General features: G+C 40.7%; 1 protein-coding gene across 1 annotated transcript in view; it reads right to left on the minus strand.

The window, feature by feature from the left end:
- Nucleotides 1–1,251: 1,251 nt before the first annotated feature.
- LOC126357124 (splicing factor 3A subunit 3) overlaps nt 1,252–21,031 on the minus strand; it is a 56,344-nt gene continuing 36,564 nt past the window's right edge. Inside the window, exons 9-12 of the mRNA XM_050007426.1 lie at nt 15,047–15,230; nt 13,212–13,322; nt 13,039–13,129; nt 1,252–1,806 (exon numbers count right to left, since the gene is read on the minus strand). Coding sequence (XP_049863383.1) covers nt 1,673–1,806; nt 13,039–13,129; nt 13,212–13,322; nt 15,047–15,230 — 520 coding nt within the window. The 3' untranslated portion in view covers nt 1,252–1,672. The remainder of the gene's footprint in view (nt 1,807–13,038; nt 13,130–13,211; nt 13,323–15,046; nt 15,231–21,031) is intronic.

Below are 21,031 nucleotides of genomic sequence, written 5' to 3' on the forward strand. Positions count from 1 at the left end.
CTTCCCTAAGCTTCACCCCGTCGGCAGAAAGGTTGTTTGTTCGTTGAGCATGTGAACAAGCCGTGGGATAGCGGCATATACTGGAAAAATCTGATGTGTCGCCAGCCCAGGGCCCATGCACGGCTTTGTGAAGATCAATTGCCATCCACAGGTCACGCATTTAAAAAAAATTTCCCTTTTCTTTTATTGAAAATAAAGGACTTCCGTACTCAATCTGTCAGCACCTGTACAGTATGCTTCCGGGTATTCAGCCATGAAGAAGGCTTAGTTGGTCGTCCATTGTGCATAAAATGGACACAGTAACCCGACAGAACACCTGGATGATATATAGAAATTGAAAAGAATCACAAATGTGGATAGGAAAGAATGATAAAGGTTCTGATAGCTCGAGAGACTATGCCTGTAATGTAATTTTCTTGTTTCAGAGATAACATGCTGTGCTTCAACTGAAATATATCAATCTATTTCAATACATAAAATTCGCATAAGGAATTATGCCATGAAAGTTCATAAAAAAGCTACAGAGCCCACCTGTCAGTCAGATAATAACCATGGCTGCAAGATGATAAAGTAAGCCAACAACAGAAATAAAAGTTGTGTTTTACATTAAAGATCCACTATCCACAACGCTGGTTTCAGTATCCAGGTGGATTTACATCTAATGAATGATGGGAAGAAACCATTTTTCTATTTCAGTCTCAGCATACAAACAACTTATTGTATTTTATGGCCTATAACATGCTGCACGCTGTAAGGTGCACCTTAATTTTTCAGCATTTAAAAAAAAAAAAACAACATTTTTACCAGTATTACTGTAAAGTCAGACTAAAAACATCCCTAGTTTACAAAACCAAGCTGACATGTAAAATCCCTGAAAACAGTCATCTGAACTATCTTCCTCTTCACCATCATTGTTGTCTTCGTATATAAGATGGTTTTAGCTGCCATCGAAAACATTTACACTCTTTCAATGACAAGTATAAAACTTTTGTTGTTTCCATCTCAGGATTATTTTGGAGCCAAAAACCTTTCAACCAGAAAATTATATTATATTCCATGGAAAACTTCCTACATACTTGAGCAGATTCTCTGGAAAAAATTGAAATATCTTCCACCTTATTAGCCAGCTTGTAACAATCCATAAACTCAGGAATGACAAATCTAACCACACTAATTGTGCCTATAATATTACATCTTATTTTCAACCAACAGGTCTTCCTTCTCACATTTAAATAACAAAATAACACAGTATTATTGTAAGAACAGTATTTATGTGAAAGCCAGAAGAAATTACTGTACAGCAATGTAAAGACATGTCATATAGGGCAAAGACTGCAAATTGCACATTACATTAAAGGGTACACACAAACAAAAAATATTTTGTACAGTGGAGAATATAAAAAGGAAATCGCAATAATGCATAGGTTGACAGCTGAGCTACATTTAAAAACAAAAGCTGTGACACTTATTTGACAAAATTTAACACAGTACTCAGTAGGTCTCAACTAAATGCTGAGCTAGAACATGGAATTTCATGTTGATAAAAACCGACAGTTTTCACAAACAACAGTAAGTCCACCATGCTTTCTTTCTAACATTATATTTTCCATCAATATTTAAAACCTTGCACATACATGCCAAACACATGCACACACAATGATAATAAACCATATCAGAGGAGGCCTTGTCTTTTTAAATCCTCAAAGGTTTTCTTGTTAACAACATTTCCAAGTGAATCTTCATATTCCTCTTCCTGTTCAGGTTGCCAGCGCTCACTCTGCTTCTGTGTTTTAAGCTTCTCCCACACTGAAAATATAAATAAAACAACCACTTGAAACTATAAAACAACTTCAAAAAACCTTCAGCTACAATCACTTACATACATTGAAAATGTTTGCTGAATTTTTGATCATCACACAGTATCTATAGTAAAGAAAACTACTGAAGGAAACATTGCCAGAAGTACTACACATGACAAAATACAATGACAAACATATTTCTGTTTTCTCGAGTTGAGAGAGAGAGAGAGAGAGAGAGAGAGAGAGAGAGAGGAGAAGAAGAAGAAGAAGAAGAAGAAAGAGCATTCCTTCAATCAGAGAGGGTTGAGAGAATGAAGCATCTTTGAATACCTCTAAAGTGACTTATGATTAGGTCAGACAGGATTTTAACCTCTCTCATCCTATCTGCGGCTGACTGAGGAAAGACCAAATGTGTACTAGTATAAGCAAATGATCAATGGAAAACAACTGGACATAATGACTGCCCAAGTGCAGTGTGCCCCTGTAACATTTATTAGTACTGGTTTATAAATTACACAATACTACTACTACTACTACTACTAATAATAATAATAATAATAATAATAATAATAGCAATAGAACAAATAGAGGAGGGAGGATCTTAGAGTTTAACGTCCTGTCGACAACGAGGTCATCAGAGACGGAGCGCAAACTCGGGTGAGGGAAGGATGGGGAAGGAAATCGGCCGTGCCCTTTCAAAGGAACCATCCCAGCATTTGCCTGAAGCGATTTAGGGAAATCACGGAAAACCTAAATCAGGATGGCCGGAGACGGGATTGAACCGTCGTCCTCCCGAATGCGAGTCCAGTGAGAACAAATAGAAAAGTGGAGTAGGTATTCATCATATAGCGGAGATGCTGAGTTGCAGCCACACCACGAGCAGGAGGAGCAGCAGCAGCAGCAGCAGCATGTGATGGGAGTGCCAATTGAGGGCGGGGGGAGGGGGGGGTGGTTAAGGAGGAGGCTGGGACAGAAAAGGGGGAGGGATAGTAGGGAAGGGGTGAGGGACAATGAAATGTTCCTGGGGAGCACGCAGTGACGAAGTGGATAGAGCGTAAGGTAGCTAGGGGGAGTTGGGAGGGAGGACATGTGGAGGGTAAGGGATGGGGGGTTGCGGGAAAAGAGAGAAGTAAAAAGACTGGATGCGTTGGTGGGATGAGGGCTGTGTAGTACTGAAATGGGAACAGGGAAGGGGCTGGATGGGTGAGGACAATGACTAACGAAAGTTGAGGCCAGGAGGGTTACGGGGTTGTAGGATATATTGCTGGGAAAGTTCCCAACTGCGCAATTCAGAAAAGCTGGTGTTGGTGGGAAGGATCCATATCGCACAGGCTGTGAAGCAGTTCCTGAATTGAAGAACGTCATGTTGGGCAGCGTGTTCAGCAACAGGGTGTTCCACTTGTTTCTTGGCCACAGTTTGTCAGTGGCCATTCGTGCAGACAGCCAGCTTGTTGATTGTCACAGCTACATAGAATACAGCACAGTGGTTGCTTGGCTTGTAGATCGCATGACTGGTTTCACAGATAGCCCTGTCATTGATGGGATAGGTAATGTTTGTGAACGGACTGGAGTAGGTGGTGATGGGAAGATGGAGGGGACAGGTCTTGCATCTAGGTCTATTACAGGGATTTGAGTCATGAGGTAAGGGGTTCAGAGAAGGGGTTGTGTAGGGATGGACAAGTATATTGTGTAGGTTCAGTGGATGGCAGAATATCATTGTGGGAAGGGTGAGAAGGATAGGAGCAGGACATTTCTCATTTCAGGGCATGACGAGAAGTAGTCAAAACTCTGGAGGAGAATGTAATTCAGTTGCTCCAGTGGTCCTGAGTTACGAGGGGAATGCTCTTGAGTGGCCAGATGGTGAGACTTTGGGAGGTGCTGGGAGAGTGGAAAGATAAGGCAAAGGAGATTTGTTTTTATACAATGTTTGGAGGATAATTACAATCTGTGGAGGCTTCAGAGAGACACTCGGTACATTTTGAGAGCAACAGCACATCTCTGTAGATGCGACGACCATGGTTAGGTTGTATGGAAGGGGCTTCTTGGTATGGAACAAGTGGCAGCTGTCGAAGTGTAGGTATTGCTGGCGGTTAGTAGGTTTGATATTGTCAGAGGTACTGATGTGGTCATCTTCGAGCTGTAGGGCAACATCTAGGAAGGTGGATTGTTGGGTCGTGCAGGACCAGGTGAAGCAAATGGGGGGAGATGCTGCTGAGGTTCTGGAGGAATGTGGATAGGGTGTCCTCACCTTCAGTCCAGATCGTAAAAATGTCATCAATGAATCTTAGGATTCTGGGTGTTTAGGAAGGATTACTCTAGATGGCACATGGATAGGTGGACATAGGATGTTGCCAAGTGGGTGCCCATAGCGATATCCCAGATTAGTTTGTAGATAATGGCTTCAAAGGAGAAAGTATTGTGGGTGAGGGTACAGTTAAATCATGGCGACTAGGAAGGAGATTGTTGGTTTGGAATTCGGCGGGACTTCGGAAAGGTAGTGTTCAATAGTGGTAAGACTTTAGGCATTAGGGGTGTAGTGTAAAGGGAGGTGGCATCAATAGTGACGAGCAGGGGACCATGTCGTAAAGGGACAGGAACTTGGAGAGTCAGTGGAAGAAAGAGTTGGTATCTTTTAAATAAGAGAGAGGTTCCAGATAATAGGCTGAAGGTGTTCGTCTACGAGAGCAGAGATTCTCTCATTGGATGCATAGTAACCGGCCACAATGGGGCATTTTGGCTCGTTGGGTTTATGGACTTTAGGAAGCATATAGATGTTAGGAGCGTGGGGAATGTTAAGAGATAGAGAGAGGGACTCCAGGGAGAGGTTCCGTGATGGGCCTAGGGATCGGAGGAGTGACTAGAGATCCTGCTAGATTTCTGGAATGGGGTCACTGTGGCAAAATTTGTAGGTAGATGCATTTGACAGCTGGCGGAGTCCTTCTGCCAAGTAATCCTTGTGGTTAAACATAACAGTGGTGGAGCCTTTGTTAGTAGCCAGGATTATTAGGTTGGGATCAGCTTTTAGATATTGGATTGGGATTCTTTCTGCAAATGTAAGGTTAGTTTGCATGTTGAGGGATTTTGGGAATGATGGTGAGGCAAGGTTCGAGATTAAGAAATTCTGGAAAGTTAACAGGGGGTGATTTGAGGGCAATGGGGGTGGATCACAGGCAGGGTTCAATATTGGTCTCTGGTCAAGTCTCATTGGTAGGGTGGGTGGCAAAAAAGTGCTTTGACTGTAGGGACCGGGAGAAGGGAAGATGTTTAACAAGTCCTGAATTATTACATTTGTAAGTGGGGAAAAATGGGAGGCCTTCGTAAAGGACTGATATTTCTGTAGGGCTACGGCTTCTAGAGGAAAGGTTCACGACTATATTTTGGGTCTGTTTAGGTTCTGGATTCTGCGAGGTGGAGGAAGGGAGTTTTGGAGGGTGGGATAAACGTAGCGGGTCTGCAATAAAGGCTTTGTGGGGGAGGTTTGGAGGTTATTGTAGAGGTGGTGGACAGTGGTACTCTAAGGGGGGAGTAGGAAGTGAGCAGGGTGGACAAGTTTTTGAGGTGACATACTTGTTGCTGTAGTTCCTGGAGGGCAAGAGTTTCCAGGAATTTGGGATTGCATAGCAGGAGAATTTTGCGGATGGAGAGGAGGTGGTTTGGGTTTTTTGCAGTACTATGTTGGTGAGGGTAAGGATAGGTGCAATCTGAACAGATGGAGGTCAGTGTGGAAGGAGATTGGTAATTTGAGGGTAAGGGCATTTGGGGGGGGGGGGGGGGGGGGGGGGGATTTGACGAGCGAAGCAACATCACAAATAGCATGTGGGACAGGATTCTCACTAGGGATAAGCAAACCTTTCTGAATTGATGCAGATGGAAGGAGCAAGGACCCATGATGGCATAAAAATTGCAAAAGTTACATAAATAAGCACACACACACACACACACACACACACACACACACACACACACACACACACACACACACCCATCCATATGTGTGCGCGCACGGGTGTGTGTGTGTGTGTGTGTGTGTGTGTGTGTGTGTGTGTGTGTGTGGGCGCGCGAGTATATACCTATCCTTTTTTCCCCCTAAGGTAAGTCTTTCCGCTCCCGGTATTGGAATGACTCCTTACCCTCTCCCTTAAAACCCACATCCTTTCATCTTTCCTTTTCCTTCCCTCTTTCCTCATGAAGCAGCCGCCGGTTGCGAAAGCTCGAAATTCTGTGTGTGTCTTTTATTCATTGTGCCTATTTACCGGCGCTTTCCCGCTTGGTAAGTCTTGGAATCTTTGTTTTTAATATATATATATTAAAACAAAGATTCCGACCACTTTCTCGAACGCCTGGAATCCTTACCCAGTCTGTTACCCCCGGAAACCATCCCTGTAACCATTGATGCCACTTCCCTATACACAAATAACCCGCACGTCCAGGGCCTCGCTGCAATGGAGCACTTCCTTTCACGCCAATCATCTGCCACCCTACCTAAAACCTCTTTCCTCGTCACCTTAGCCAGCTTCATCCTGACCCACAATTTCTTCACTTTTGAAGGCCAGACATACCAACAATTAAAGGGAACAGCCATGGGTACCAGGATGGCCCCCTCGTATGCCAACCTATTTATAGGTCGCTTAGAGGAAGCCTTCTTGGTTACCCAAGCCTGCCAACCCAAAGTTTGGTACAGATTTATTGATGACATCTTCATGATCTGGACTCACAGTGAAGAACAACTCCAGAATTTCCTCTCCAACCTCAACTCCTTTGGTTCCATCAGATTCACCTGGTCCTACTCCAAATCCCATGCCACTTTCCTAGACGTTGACCTCCATCTGTCCAATGGCCAGCTTCACACATCCGTCCACATCAAACCCACCAACAAGCAACAGTACCTCCATTATGACAGCTGCCACCCATCCCATATCAAACGGTCCCTTCCCTACAGCCTAGGCCTTCGTAGCAAACGAATCTGCTCCAGCCCTGAATCCCTCGACCATTACACCAACAACCTGAAAACAGCTTTCACATCCCGCAGCTACCCTCCCGACCTGGTACAGAAGCAGATAACCAGAGCCACTTCCTCATCCCCAGAACCTGTCACAGAAGAACCCCAAAAGTGCCCCACTTGTGACAGGATACTTCCCGGGACTCGATCAGACTCTGAATGTGGCTCTCCAGCAGGGATACGACTTCCTAAAATCCTGCCCCGAAATGAGATCCATCCTTCATGAAATCCTCCCCACTCCACCAAGAGTGTCTTTCCACCATCCACCTAACCTTCGTAACCTCTTGGTTCATCCCTATGAAATCCCCAAACCACCTTCTCTACCCTCTGGCTCCTACCCTTGTAACCGCCCCCGGTGTAAAACCTGTCATATGCACCCTCCCACCACCACCTACTCCAGTCCTGTAACCCGGAAGGTGTACACGATCAAAGGCAGAGCCACGTGTGAAAGCACCCACGTGATTTACCAACTGACCTGCCTACACTGTGACGCTTTCTATGTGGGAATGACCAGCAACAAACTGTCCATTCGCATATATATATATGGGAGAGTGAAACAGGGAGAGTGATCAATTTGTAGTTATAAGATAATTGATATCGGCGGGAGTAATGTGGGACACAAGATCACAAGATGCTGCATCAACAATCAGCATGGTCTTGTAGCCGTCTGTCATGTGTGGGCGAGACAGTTGGTACAGTGTGTGTGGCTCATACATAGAGTGTGCAGTATGGTTCATAAGGTGACAAGAGAAATACAGGGAAGAAGAGAAAGAAAGATGGACACTGAGTACAGTAACGCATTAGAAAATAATAACAAAGGAAAACAGCACTGGGTTAGGATCGAAGAAAAACCGCAAGGCAAAAACCAAACAATGGAAAATCCAGGACAGAATGTAACAATATTATGAAAAGGAAAGTAGCTACTCAGCATATAGAGGAGATACTGAGCCACAGGTAGGCACAAAAAAACTCTCCTGGCACTCCTACTTTCTATATGGTTCCTAAAGTCCATAAACCCAACCACCCAGGATGCCCCACTGTAGTCAGTTACTGTGCCTCCACTGAGTTTCTCTCTGCTCTCGTGGACCAACAACTTCTATCAATTACCCAGAACCTATACTCCTATATACAAGATATCAACCATTTCCTCCGCTGACTCTCCACAGTTCCTATCCCTTTCCCACACAGCGCCCAGCTCATCACTATTGATGCCATCAGCCTTTACAATAACATCCCTAATGCCCATGGCCTTACTGCTATTGAACACTACCACTTTCCTAGTCGCCATGACCAACTATATCCTCATCCACAGTAATTCTCCTTTGAAGGCATTACCTACAAATAAATCTGGGGAACAGCTATGGGCACCCATATGGCCCCATCCTATGTCCACCTATTCATGGGACATCTACAGGAATCCTTCCTAAGAACCCAAAATCCTAAACCCCCTAACCTGGTTCAGATTCACTGTGATATCTTTGGGATTTGGATTCAGGGAGAGGACAACCTATCCACATTCTTCCAGAACCTCAACAGCTTCTCCCCCATTTGCTTCAACTGGTCCTATTCAACCCTACAAGCCACCTCGAAGATGGCTACATCAGCACTTCTGTCCATATAAAACCTACTAACCACCAGAAATGCCTCCACATCAACAACTGCCACTTGTTCCATACCAAGAAGCCCTTTCCATACAGCCTTGCCGCCGGTGTTTGTCGCATCTGCAGTGACAAGCAGTTCCTCTCAAAATATTCCAATGGTCCACTGTAACCTTCCAACATTGTACAAAAACAAATCTCCCATACTCTATCTTTCCAGTCTCCCACCACCTTCTAAAATCTCACCGTCGGGTCACAGAGAAGCATTCCCCTTGTAACTCAGTACCACCCAGAACTGTAGCAACTGAATTAAAGTCTCTGGCAGGGTTTTGACTATCTCTCGACCTGCCCTGAAATGAGAAATGTGCTTCCCACTTTCTTCCCACCCACTCCACCACGGTACTTCCGCCACCGACCAAACCTATACAATATACTCGGCCATCCCTACACAAGCCCTGCTCCCGACCCTTTACCTCATGGCTCATATCCCCATAATAGACTTAGATGCAAGACCTGCCCTATCCATCCTCCCACCACCAACTACTCCATTTCGGTCACAATCACCATCTATCCCATCAAAGGCAGGGCTACTTGTGAAACCAGTCATGTGATCTACAAGCTAAGTTGCAACCACTGTGCTGCATTTTATGTGGGCATGACAACCAACCAGCTGTCTGTCCACATGAATGGCCACTGAAAAGCTGTGGCCAAGAAACAAGTGGACCACCCTGTTGCTGAGCACGCTGCCCAACACGATATCCTTCATTGCAATGGTGGCTTCACAGCCTGTGCCATATGGATCCTTCCCACCAACACCAGCTTTTCTGAACTGCACAGGTGGGATCTCTCCCTACAATATATCCTACTGTCCCAAAACCCTCCTGGCCTTAACCTTCGTTAATATTAATTATTATTTTGATAAGGCTCTTCCCCTTTGCAGTGCAACACCATGACCACATAACACACTGCCATGGCTATTTAGATTTGCTTGATGTTGCACTTCTTGCATTCTGGCCATTTGCTGTGTCTATTTTGCTTCTTTTTTTCACTGTTCAGTACACCTTCTTCCCGTTTTCATGCTTTATCTGTGTTCAGTTTTTGGTGGGCTGTCCACTAGGCCATCTTACCACTAGATCTGAAGGGGGGGGGGGGGGGGGGGGGGTTGTGATGGGGAGTTTCCCTTGTGAGAATCAAGAACAAGTAATTGCGGCCAAGGTTATTAGCCTCCGATTCACCGTTGGTTAACTTCCTTTGTTGTATATCCATACATAACTATTAAACTTGCTTCTTGTTATTTCAACCACGCACCCCCCCCCCCCCCCCCCCCCAAAAAAAAGAAAATCTACAAAATTTCCTCCATGGAAAGGAAGGAGTTCTTACTTTGCAACAACTTTAACTTATTTGCAAAATTGTTATATTTACTGGCACCTTTAGTTCACCAGTGAGGCAGCCAATTATTTTTCTTGCTACTTATCTGTGCCTTTCTCTGCCATAAGGCTACATTTGTATTTCTGTTTTTAAAATGAATACTTCTGCTGTTTCCCATTGTATTAAAATTGTCAACTTCAGATGGTACTATTCTTAACTTCAGTACATTTTGTTCTATAAGAAGTAAGTAACATTATGCAAATGCCATGTGTGTTTCTCATAAAGTGTTTGATGTACTTAAATGTTGGTGAATAGGACTTTTTCCCACATCTTGTAAGTAGATGGAAGAAAGTTGAAAAATAAATGAAAATATTACACGCTCTGGACCATATAAACTGTTTGTTAAGTTTTAGCTCAGACAAATAGGTTAGTGCTAGCGAATATTTTTTGCATACTTGGGTACCATGGAAAATACTAGTTAAATTAAATCTTACATATTAGCAGCAAAGGTGGAATATTCCTGACAACCAAATATTTAAATGTAAATACTACAAATTATAAAACTTCAAATTTAATATGAATGCATAAGAAGAAAATCTACTCACCTAACAGCGGCAGGAGAAAACACAAAGCATGAGGAAAAGTGAGAGCTTGCAGGGCCAGTGAGTCCTTCTTATATGTCAGCTACTTAGACACGACTAGGACTTCCTAAAATTAAGCCTTGAAATGATGTCAATCCTTTCCGATCTTTTGGCCATCCCACATATTTGTCACCCCCCCCCCCCCCCCCCCCTCCAAAATCTCTGCATTATCCTGGTCAGATCTATGCTCCTTCCACATCCATTTCCCTACTCTATACCTCCTATCCTTGTAACAGACCTCCCTGTAAGACTTGCCTGAAACACACTTCTACTATTCCCTACACCAGCACTGTAACTGGCAAAACCCATACTGTCAAAGGAAGAGCCAACTGCAAAATGACTCATCTCACATACCAGCTACTACGTAAACACTGTTCAGCCACCTATATTAGTATGACTGTCCCAAGTTATCACTTCAGGTGAATGGGTATAGACAGAGGGTGTATGTATGTGGGTAACACACAATGTCCTGTTTCAGAACACACACTACACAGAGATGCACAGACTGCGACCCGCTCCACACCATTCGTTATTGGAATTCTCCCCCATCTTCCATTCCCACCCAAAAAAGAGAGATGGGGCCCATTTTTTGAGCTAAGGCAGTATGCCTGGTATTTGGCAGCAGGACCTCTGTTCAGATTAATATGTTGTCTCATGGGTTATTATTTCTCAAATGCTCACTTGCCCAACAATGCAGTCATGATAATAAGTGCAACACATGCGAATGATATTATTTACTTATCAATGGTTCATGTGTTCTACACTACATACCTTGCATCAGTGAACTGCATCAGTCTACTTATTTGTGCATTAAGGATTTTGCAACAAAGAATGCAGTTTCTTTGAACCTGTAAGCAATTACTTCATGATCAAAAAAAGGATAAAATTTAAATAAAATGAATATTTATGAAACAAAAGAAGTGAGCATATTTCTTTTTTTTACATAGTCACTGTGAGCAGTACCTGCAGTACTATCAAACTGTAGACCCCTGTTCTCCAACTTGACAGTCATGGCCTCTGTGCCTGTTTCATCACACATGCCATCATGATTCTGCCTCCTAACGCCAACTTCTCAGAACCTTGCAGCTGGGAACTGGCTTTGCTTCATTCTCACCACCCACCTGGCCAAAATTATTGTTAATTTTCCTATTTCTTCCCACCCTCCTCACTTGTCTGCCATGGATAATACATTTAGTTTTTTGCTCTTATTGACTCACTCTGTCTTAATCAAAATATCCACGGGTGTACTGCCGGTCTATAGTGTCCAACGGGCACAATATTTCGGCGATCAAACATGTCGCCATCATCAGGTGAACTGACGGACTGAGCTCCTGTGAACGTGCCGGCACGGAGATCCGTACGCTATGGCAGCCATAGCGTACGGATCTCCGTGCCGGCACGTTCACAGGAGCTCAGTCCGTCAGTTCACCTGATGATGGCGACATGTTTGATCGCCGAAATATTGTGCCCGTTGGACACTATAGACCGGCAGTACACCCGTGGATATTTTGATTATCAAATACGCCGGGAGAAACTCAAGAATCACTCTGTCTTGCTTACTGCACAATATTCCATTTTTAAGTTCTCAGGTTTTCAAACCTTGTCCGACACACACTCCAATGACAAGTCTTTCCTTCTCCCATCCGGTAAGTCACCCATAACCTGGCTCCTGGGTGACTTTTCTGTAACTCTTCCCTCCCCGTCAGTCCTTTCCCTTCATTCCTCTTCCTTTCCCTTTAACCCTTCTAGCAGCAAAAGGAGTCACTGGCTCTGAAAGTTCACAAATTTTCATGACTTTTAATCTGCCACTGCTAAGTGAGTAAATTTTTTATCCATTCATATTATACTTTCAAACAATTATTAGTTTTGATAAAACATTACATTCATTTCATGAGGCTGGTATTTCACTACACAATACTTGAAACATTTCATGCCTATTATTCAGAAATAAACTACATCCTGTATGTAAAAGTTAGAAATGATAATGAGTCATTAGAGACAGAGCATACATTCGAATAAGGATGGATGGGAAAGGAAAATGCTATGACGTCTGAAAGGAAGCATTCTGACATTTTCCGTAAGCAATTTAGGGAAATCACGGAAAACTTAAATCAAGATGTATATCGACATCTCTATCAGCCATTCCAATCCATTGCTTTGACTGCTCAGTTACATCAACTCCTCCTCAAATTTGTGATTTTATGTTGATCAATGCTGCATGGTATACAGCAGAAAAAGTTTTTCTTTCATGTAGCTTCATACGAAGTAATCAGGGGCAGCTGAGGTAACAAGAAAGAGGTACACACGTTATCCCTTAACTAAGGAATCTATTATGCAGTGTTGTAAAAATGTGCCTCAGGTGTTCATTTAAGAATGGTATGTGGCGCACTCTATGTGAAATCATAAATTTTACAATCAATCACCATTCACTGGGAAAATAAAATCGTGCAATATTAACATGTATCACTTTGCACCGTTTATGCTCAAAGAAGAAACATGAATATTGAAGGATAGGGTAGAGAAGCCAAGCTGACAATAATCAAATAGATTTCTATTGACAAATAATTATCAAGCTATGTGTTGAGATATGTTTATGGAGTGATGGATGGAAATAATAACAGGAAAATACTTACATGCCAAAGCATCTTCAATCTGTGTGACATTTGCAAAATGAGCTGTGTTTGGAATTCCAAGACATCTCATACCGTGTGCATGGCGCCACTCCTGTAAACAAATAATAATGTGACCATGCATTTTGTTAAACAAGAATATTTTTTTTATTTCTATAAACTAAATCTTTACTTACGGCGAAGTGTCTCTGGAATGCTTTTGGTCCCTTGTAGGTAAAATTGCCACATATTTCACAATTATAACTGATGTTCAATCCATGAAGCTTGTACAGCCAGTAAGGAATGGGCTGAAATTAAATTATACAACACTTTAAAATTGTAATATACTTGACACATAATGCTAACAAAAGTTCAAATGGATAACTTTCTGTAATACAAGTCTACAACCTCTACACATTCTTCAAGTCACATATTTACTGCTTTTGGCTGTAAAAGATTTGATGTCATATTATGATGCAGAAACAGGTTAGAAATAATAAATGTTCTTGCAGAGCTGTGTCACTTGTTATACGCCAATAATGTTATGAAAAGGACAAATTGCTACTTACTGTAAGGATGACACAATGAGTTGCAGACAGACACCACAAAAAGAATATTACACATTGAGATTTTGGCCAAAGCCTTCTTCACAAATGAGAAAACACACATTCGCACAAGTAAGTGTGCCTGTGCCTGTCTGCAGCTTAATATGTCATTTTTATGGTGAGTAGCATTTTCATACTACTGTTGGTATTACAATTTGGACTTTCCATTCCTTATACACCAATCAACAAAAGTTTTGCATCACCCTTATTTCAAAATTCATGGCACGGGATGCTCGCTTTAATCCACCATGGGATATTATAAATGAGATCAAGCCAGCCAAGGTCCAAATTACCCTAATCTTCACAATGGCAGGCAGGTCACTCCATTCTGATGATGCTAGAGTATGCTGAAAGAACTTTTCACAAGGACAGTGTGACAAGCAAGTGGGTTAAAATCCATCAAGAAGAATTGCGACTAAAATGTTGGTAGTACAGTCTCGTTATTAATTGCAGAATATCATCCTTGTATTGCAGAACAGTGAGACTGTCCTCAACAACCATGAGAGGTGTACTATGGCCCCATGTACTGACATCCCAGAACATAACTCCACCATCATTTTCTTGCACATGTGGGACACAGTTTTGGATGTGTCTGATTCTGATACTACCGGGTTTCTCCAAACACATTGCCTGTGATTATCTAGATACAAACAGACCTGAGTTTCATCCATAAGTAACACCAATCCTGGGGAGTTCATTCTGGTCAGAGTCCATGACGGTGGTTATATGACATGGTGCTCGCCATGGTTGTCAAGAATGGAGATTTGCATCATGCAGATTTTTCCTGACATTTTGATGTGATAAATGACATCCTATAGCCTCTTCTAACATGGAATTAAGTTCTGGAACACTTAGCCCATCATCCCTTTGACTGAAAAGTCGTAGATATTTATCATAATGTACACCTGTCGATCTTTTACAGCCTGTGCAGCATACACGACCTATCAACTGGAACTGATACCATGTCTACACCACATTGTTTTGACTATGGTGCACACATCACGCAATTTCGCTGCTTGACAAGCCTCATGTCTGAAACATGATGATGCAGATCTGATTGCTGGTCACAATTGGTATTTGTGGGACCTGTTCATTGTGTATATCATACACTACAGTTGGTTTCCTATTTTTCATTGAACTAAGCTCATGTTTGGATTCTTTTACAGTAAATGACATTCTGCACTAGTTTGATTCTTTGCTATGGCAAGATAATTTTTATTTTCTGACATTTATTGTTGGATTTTCCATTTCATAGGAATTGATGGCCAATTTTACTGGGTATTACTGCAGGGAATTGTTTGACTATTGTACAGTTACCAAAAATTATGTAACAGCAGCTTCCAGAAGACAGTTCAATTCCAGAAAAGGGATTAACGGCAGAAGACTAACTTGTTCAAATGTTTGAATGCCAATTAGAAATTACTCACCTTTCCATCCCATCCCAGTGGCAAATTCTTAGGATTGTATGGTACATCAGTATCATCCTCATCCTCAGATTCACTTGCACTTGCTTCTGCATCAGAATCATCACGTTCTCCTTCTGTGCGAGCTTGTTTGCGCTGAACATTTTCTTTTGTAGCATTTCGTTGTTCAGAAACTAACTCTGTGAACCTGGGGAGACAAAGAAATATTGGTAACCTCATTTAAGTAATGGAAGCATCCTGTGATGGGCACATTTTTAATAATAGCATTTACAATCAGAAACACTATAATTTGGTCCAGGGCCGCTCCTATATACATTTGGAGGTTTGTGCTACCCCCATGAAACATTTTGTTAAAATGTGTTTGCTTTTTGAGCCTCATATACAAGTGGGGAGGTAGTGCAGAACACAGCCGAGTCTGATGGAAATGTGCCAACAGTGACTTGGGGTTGCACTGTACTTGCAAATGTGGACTAAGGTATCTCGGGATGGGACAGGGTATGCAGAGTGCTTAGCAGCCTGTACCTACGAGCAATGTAAATATTTCCTGGGTGTTGTGTCTGCAACTGAATTGAATTTTGAAGCTCGAGTGACACCTGAACACATTAAATAATGAATCTGGTAATTTCCTTGCTTTCTGAACCTTTTAGTCTACCCAACTTTGAAGAAAAATTAGAAATCAAGAGGCTAGTTAGGCCGACTCCTACTCTATGAATTTCACAGACAGTTAAAATGAAAAGTCGTCAATTCAGTAAAAAAAGTCTACTGCAAATTGTACAGTAACAGTGAGGGCTGTATGGTTGTGATTTCAAAAATGTCTTGTTTTATTTTCCTTGTTTATTATTTGGATAAGAACTTTCATGGATATTAAACACTTCCATGATAAAATTAGGAAACGTGAATTTTCTTCAGTTCATTTCAATAACATTTTGAATCTGGCTACTATAGGCGGTATAAATATATCTATCCATTTGAAAGCAGGTACAGAAGGTCAGTGGCATTACACTAAGAAAAAGACGCCGATACTAGGTACATACTAAATCTAATTATTACATATCTGTTTTTGTGGTGCACTGGAACTTGCCCTCAGAGGGTACAATGAGACTGAAACATCTTCCAAATCTGGCCTTTTTTTTTTTTTTTTTGGCCTTGATTAATTTTAGTGCACAATTAGACTTGGCATTAAAATTGCATTTAGAAAAATCAACAATTTTCAAAGGCACCTTGAAACCATGTAGTATGAAGTCTTCCATTGCATGCTTCAAGACTGCCAAGAAGAAACTTGAAAAGAAATTAAAGGTGCAGAGTTTGTTTCTGTAACAGCTGACAAAAAAGTGATGCAGCCTTTGTTTTCTAGATAGTACTAATATCCAGGTACATCATTAATGCACGAACAATTGAAAGAGTTTGGGACTTCACAACACTAGAAAATCATGACACTCATTCTCTGGCAACATACATAACACAACAGATAAATCACCGTTTGAAGAACTGTGTATACAAACTAACAACAAAAATGTATGATGGTGCAGCAGTCACGAGTAGCTTGTCATGCAGGATATGATTTCTTGTTAAAGAAAATTTTCCAATGCCTCATACATTCAATATTGTGCCCGGCAGTTGCATCTGTTTATGCTTCAAGCTGCTTCAATAAATAAAAATTTATTAATATTTTTCACTACACTTCAGGGACTTTGCAGATTCTTTTCAGCACCTCCACAAAGAATAGCAATTCTCAACGAAATACTATGCATACCTGCCAACTTTAAAAAAAAGAAATCCAGAAGATCCCAAATCGCAAAAATTTAACATGTGCATGCGTCGCAAGGTGTTCAAACATAGCGAGGAAAGAGATTACAGATAATGTTAAAACATATAACGTAGGCTACATTTTAAGATAACCATTTTCGAACTCTGAATTAGGTATTTACACAAGTTACTTGCTCATGAGTGTTAATTTTTTGTCACTTAAACATTGGGAACAGTTTACACACTACACAAAAATGAGCTTTTCTGCTCTTGATCTTGCAAGCCACAATACGAATGACAGTGTCAAAACTACTAAACTGAACATTTATTTACACTTATTTACAAAATTTTCTCAAGTTCACAAAACACTGGCTATATCCCACCACAGGTTGCAGAGGAGAGATGAAGATGAGTAGCTTTCTTTGCTTTCTTCAGAAATTCTGAAGGAAAACTGTTCATGTAGCATGGACCACTGATTCTTGTTTTCAAAACAGATATGTATCACACAGTTTCATTTGACACAGAGGACCTAAACTGTTTGTGAGTCTTCTTCATCAAGCCGAACACCCGCTCACACTCAGCACTGCTGTGCAGTAAATTCAAAATAGAAAGCGTTAGCCTGGATAACCTATCGTACTTAGGAACACGAATGCTCATCAAGCGAGCCCATTTGGAATCATCTGTCAAGTTCTCACTCTCAACAGTAACAGAGCCATCAACCTGCAAAATGAATCAATTTTCCTGCTGCTATCCTTTATTTTTGTATTGGAGACGTGTTTAACGGATTTAATATGATTTGTTAATTCAGTTCTTCCTCCATAAGCAATGTTTATATCACACAAACACATGGGACAGAACATGAATCATTCTTCTTTCCACGATAGCATAATACACAGAAATTCAGCAGAATATGAATCCCTAAAAGACTGACAACATCATTTCTTAGTTGAACTCATCACGAAAACACTAAATCACACAATAATATTGTCGGTCGACTTTCCATCAAATTTCAAACACTCGCATCTCAGAATAGCAGCTATTATCGAAAGTCAAAACTAAAATGCGATATGAATACAGAGGGCAGGAAAAATCTCGGAAGTTGAAAATCCGGAAAAAAAAACTATGTTTATCCGGAAAACTGGAAGACTACCCCAAAATCCAGAAATCTTCTGGGAAAACCGGAAAACTTGGCAGGTATGATTATGAAAACAGCTGCCAAGTTCTGTGCTTATTCTTTTGCATTTCCAGTCAAAGAATGTCAATACTGTTTTCGAATATAGGGAAGATATTATCAAGTGCATGAATAATATAACCAATGGGGATATGTGATGAAAATACCATCCTGCATGCCTGTGGCTTAGTAACTATTTTGAGGATGAAGGGTTCATTTTACAGCTCTTATTTTTTTATAGTATTGTGATCCACATTGGTATTTTGTATAATCAGCTACAGAAAAGGATACTGACCCAACTTCTGCATAAAATCAGTTGACAGCTTTTGAGCATGAAATTACAAACTTCAGAGAATATGTAAATGAAAAAATCAACAGAATTACAAAAGTATCACAAAAGAGTGAGAACAGAAGATGGAGAAGTGAAATGTGATCTACTACGGGAGGCAAAAGACGTATGTGATGATGTAAGTTCCAGGGTGAAAGAAAGATTCATGTTTAGAGAACACTTAGCTGCAGCCTCTCTCTTTCTATAAAGAAATTCACCAAAGAATCTTCCAGCTTTCCAGAAACTTCTTTCAGAGCTGGTACTGAATGTTATTCTTTTTTGGAAGCAAAGAAACTTTAAATGGAGCTCTCTTATTTATGGAAGAGAAAGATTCAAAAGTATGTGTGCAGCTCTGTGCTTGCTAGACTCCATAACAGCTTATAATATTTCTGATACACTGAATGAACTTGTGACACTGTTGAAAGAATAACTATAATAATCATAATCACATCAGAAGAAGAACATTGTTTTTCATCACTGAAATGCATCAAAACCTTCTTACAGAATACTATTGAGCAACAAAGACTAGCACTTGCTGATTTTCTCACCTTTGTTAATGTTTCTATTAGTAAGCAAGGTGCACCACCATCTTTTCTGGTCACAATCCAACAATAAATATGATTACGATTAAATGGAAATAAAAGAAACAACACCTACCATGCCCGCGACTGTGTTTTGGTGGATAAATACTTCAAACAAGTTAGTAACTTTGTAAGCCTGGGCATAAATGGTATTTACAACATAAGTGTCTCCACTACTGAACAGGCAGAATAATGAAACACTCATGTCCATCAAAATTCTTAATTATCAGTAAATTTATTACAATTTATTTTTTGAGCAGTGCATATAAGCTATAATTTTAATTGAAGAAACAAGTGACATCTACTCCCCATGTATCTTCAAATGATTCACTATTAAATCACTAATGTCAACACAGTTACAGTGATTAACACACAAAGTTGTTATGTACAGAAAATGAAAAAGTGCCAAAAATGGCAGCTACCAACAGACAAAGCAACCTCAACAGATGAAGTTTTGTTAGCTGGTGGTGATGACTGTTCAAGGAGTGGCAAGTTTGTTTAGTGGTTGCTACCTGTCACTTAGGAACTGTAACATCTATTCCACACTATAAACCCAAATAAATCTCAAATTTTAGCTCTTAATCTCCCATTCAATGTAGAACAAAGATTCTTCAAGTGTCTATTCGAGTTGCATGTGATGATGAAAACAGGAAATGAGACACCACAACAAGTATCAAAACCTTCTGAAAGATTAAAACTATGTGCAGGATGGGACTTTAACCTGGAACCTTTGCCTTACACGATCAAATTTTCTATGGAACGAGCTATCCAGGTATGAATCATGGTTCATCCTTACAGCTTTACTCCTATTAGTACCTCTTTCTTACTTTTCGAACTTCAAGTCACTTTCCAGCACGCAGTTTTAATAAGCCCGGAAGTTTCACATCAGTGACTTTCTTAAGAAAAAACATTGCAAATAATTTAAAAAATTAAGAAACACAGTGAAAATAATAAAAAATGACAAAATAATTAAGGAAAACAAAACTAGAAATATGTTTCTGCAGACAACATAACAATAAATTGTGTTTGTGATGGTTTTGGCAAACAAGGTTGAAATGCAATTAGCAATACTGTTCCCAGAAAAAAAAAAGATGTGAAATACAATGCACAATGTTAGTTCAGAACATATAAAACCTAAGTTTCCTCAATACTTCACCTATAACAATAATTTACAATAATGACTGCAATTTCTCTTAGGTTAAATAAGACAGCTATGATTTGTATATCTGCAGTACATTCTCCTTTTTGAGGAACTGTCACACTTTTAATTGAATTTGCAACTACGTTATACAGTATAGGTCCTATCATTTATTCTACTGTTATATATTGGGGATACCCAGGAAGTAAGCCAATTTCCAGGTAGAATGGGAAGGAAACAATAGTTTCTACACTGACTTGTGGAGTACATCATTGTGCTTAGAGCTGTGACAGCGAGAACGCTACATTATTTTTTATGTGACTATAGTAGTATTGTAATGGAAAATTTCATCAAATGTGAAATCTACTTTGCAAAACAACTTTCAGTGGCATAAAATCCAGGAGCTATTGACATTCGTCATGATATCTGCATTTTATATAGCCCAAATGTGATGAGTGAAGTTGCTATGCATCAATAGCGTAATTTTTTTTGTATGTCCATCCTTTTGACTGGAAGTCTTGGGGCCACGGTCATTCACTACTGTAAGAAAATAAAACATCTACAGCCATCCTTATGATCTAATTTATTATGTAGCTACCAGTTTCAGCGCTTCAATGTGCCATCTTCAGACCTTAGTCAATGCTGAAGTGGTTATCATGATCCGTATATATGCTGCATCAGTGGCCAGCATAATTGGTTTACGCAGACTATCTGCAACTGTGATGCCAGCACTCCAACTGCCAATTGACGGTTGGAGTGCTGACAGCAAACTTACAGATAGTCTGTGTAAACCAGTTACGTTGGCAACTGATGCAGCATACAAATGGAACATGACAACCCCTTCAGCATCAACAAAGGCCTGGAGATGGCGCATTGAAGTGCCCAAACTGGTAGCTACATAATAAATAAGATCATAAGGACGGCTGTAGGCCTTTCATTTTTTTACAATAGTGTAATTTGTCTAAGAGAATGCTACATACATGGACAAGGAAAACAAACTCAGATTATTTCCCGCATTTGCTGG

The sequence above is a fragment of the Schistocerca gregaria genome, chromosome 1, assembly GCF_023897955.1.
Source record: "Schistocerca gregaria isolate iqSchGreg1 chromosome 1, iqSchGreg1.2, whole genome shotgun sequence".
NCBI classification, from domain to species: domain Eukaryota; kingdom Metazoa; phylum Arthropoda; class Insecta; order Orthoptera; family Acrididae; genus Schistocerca; species Schistocerca gregaria.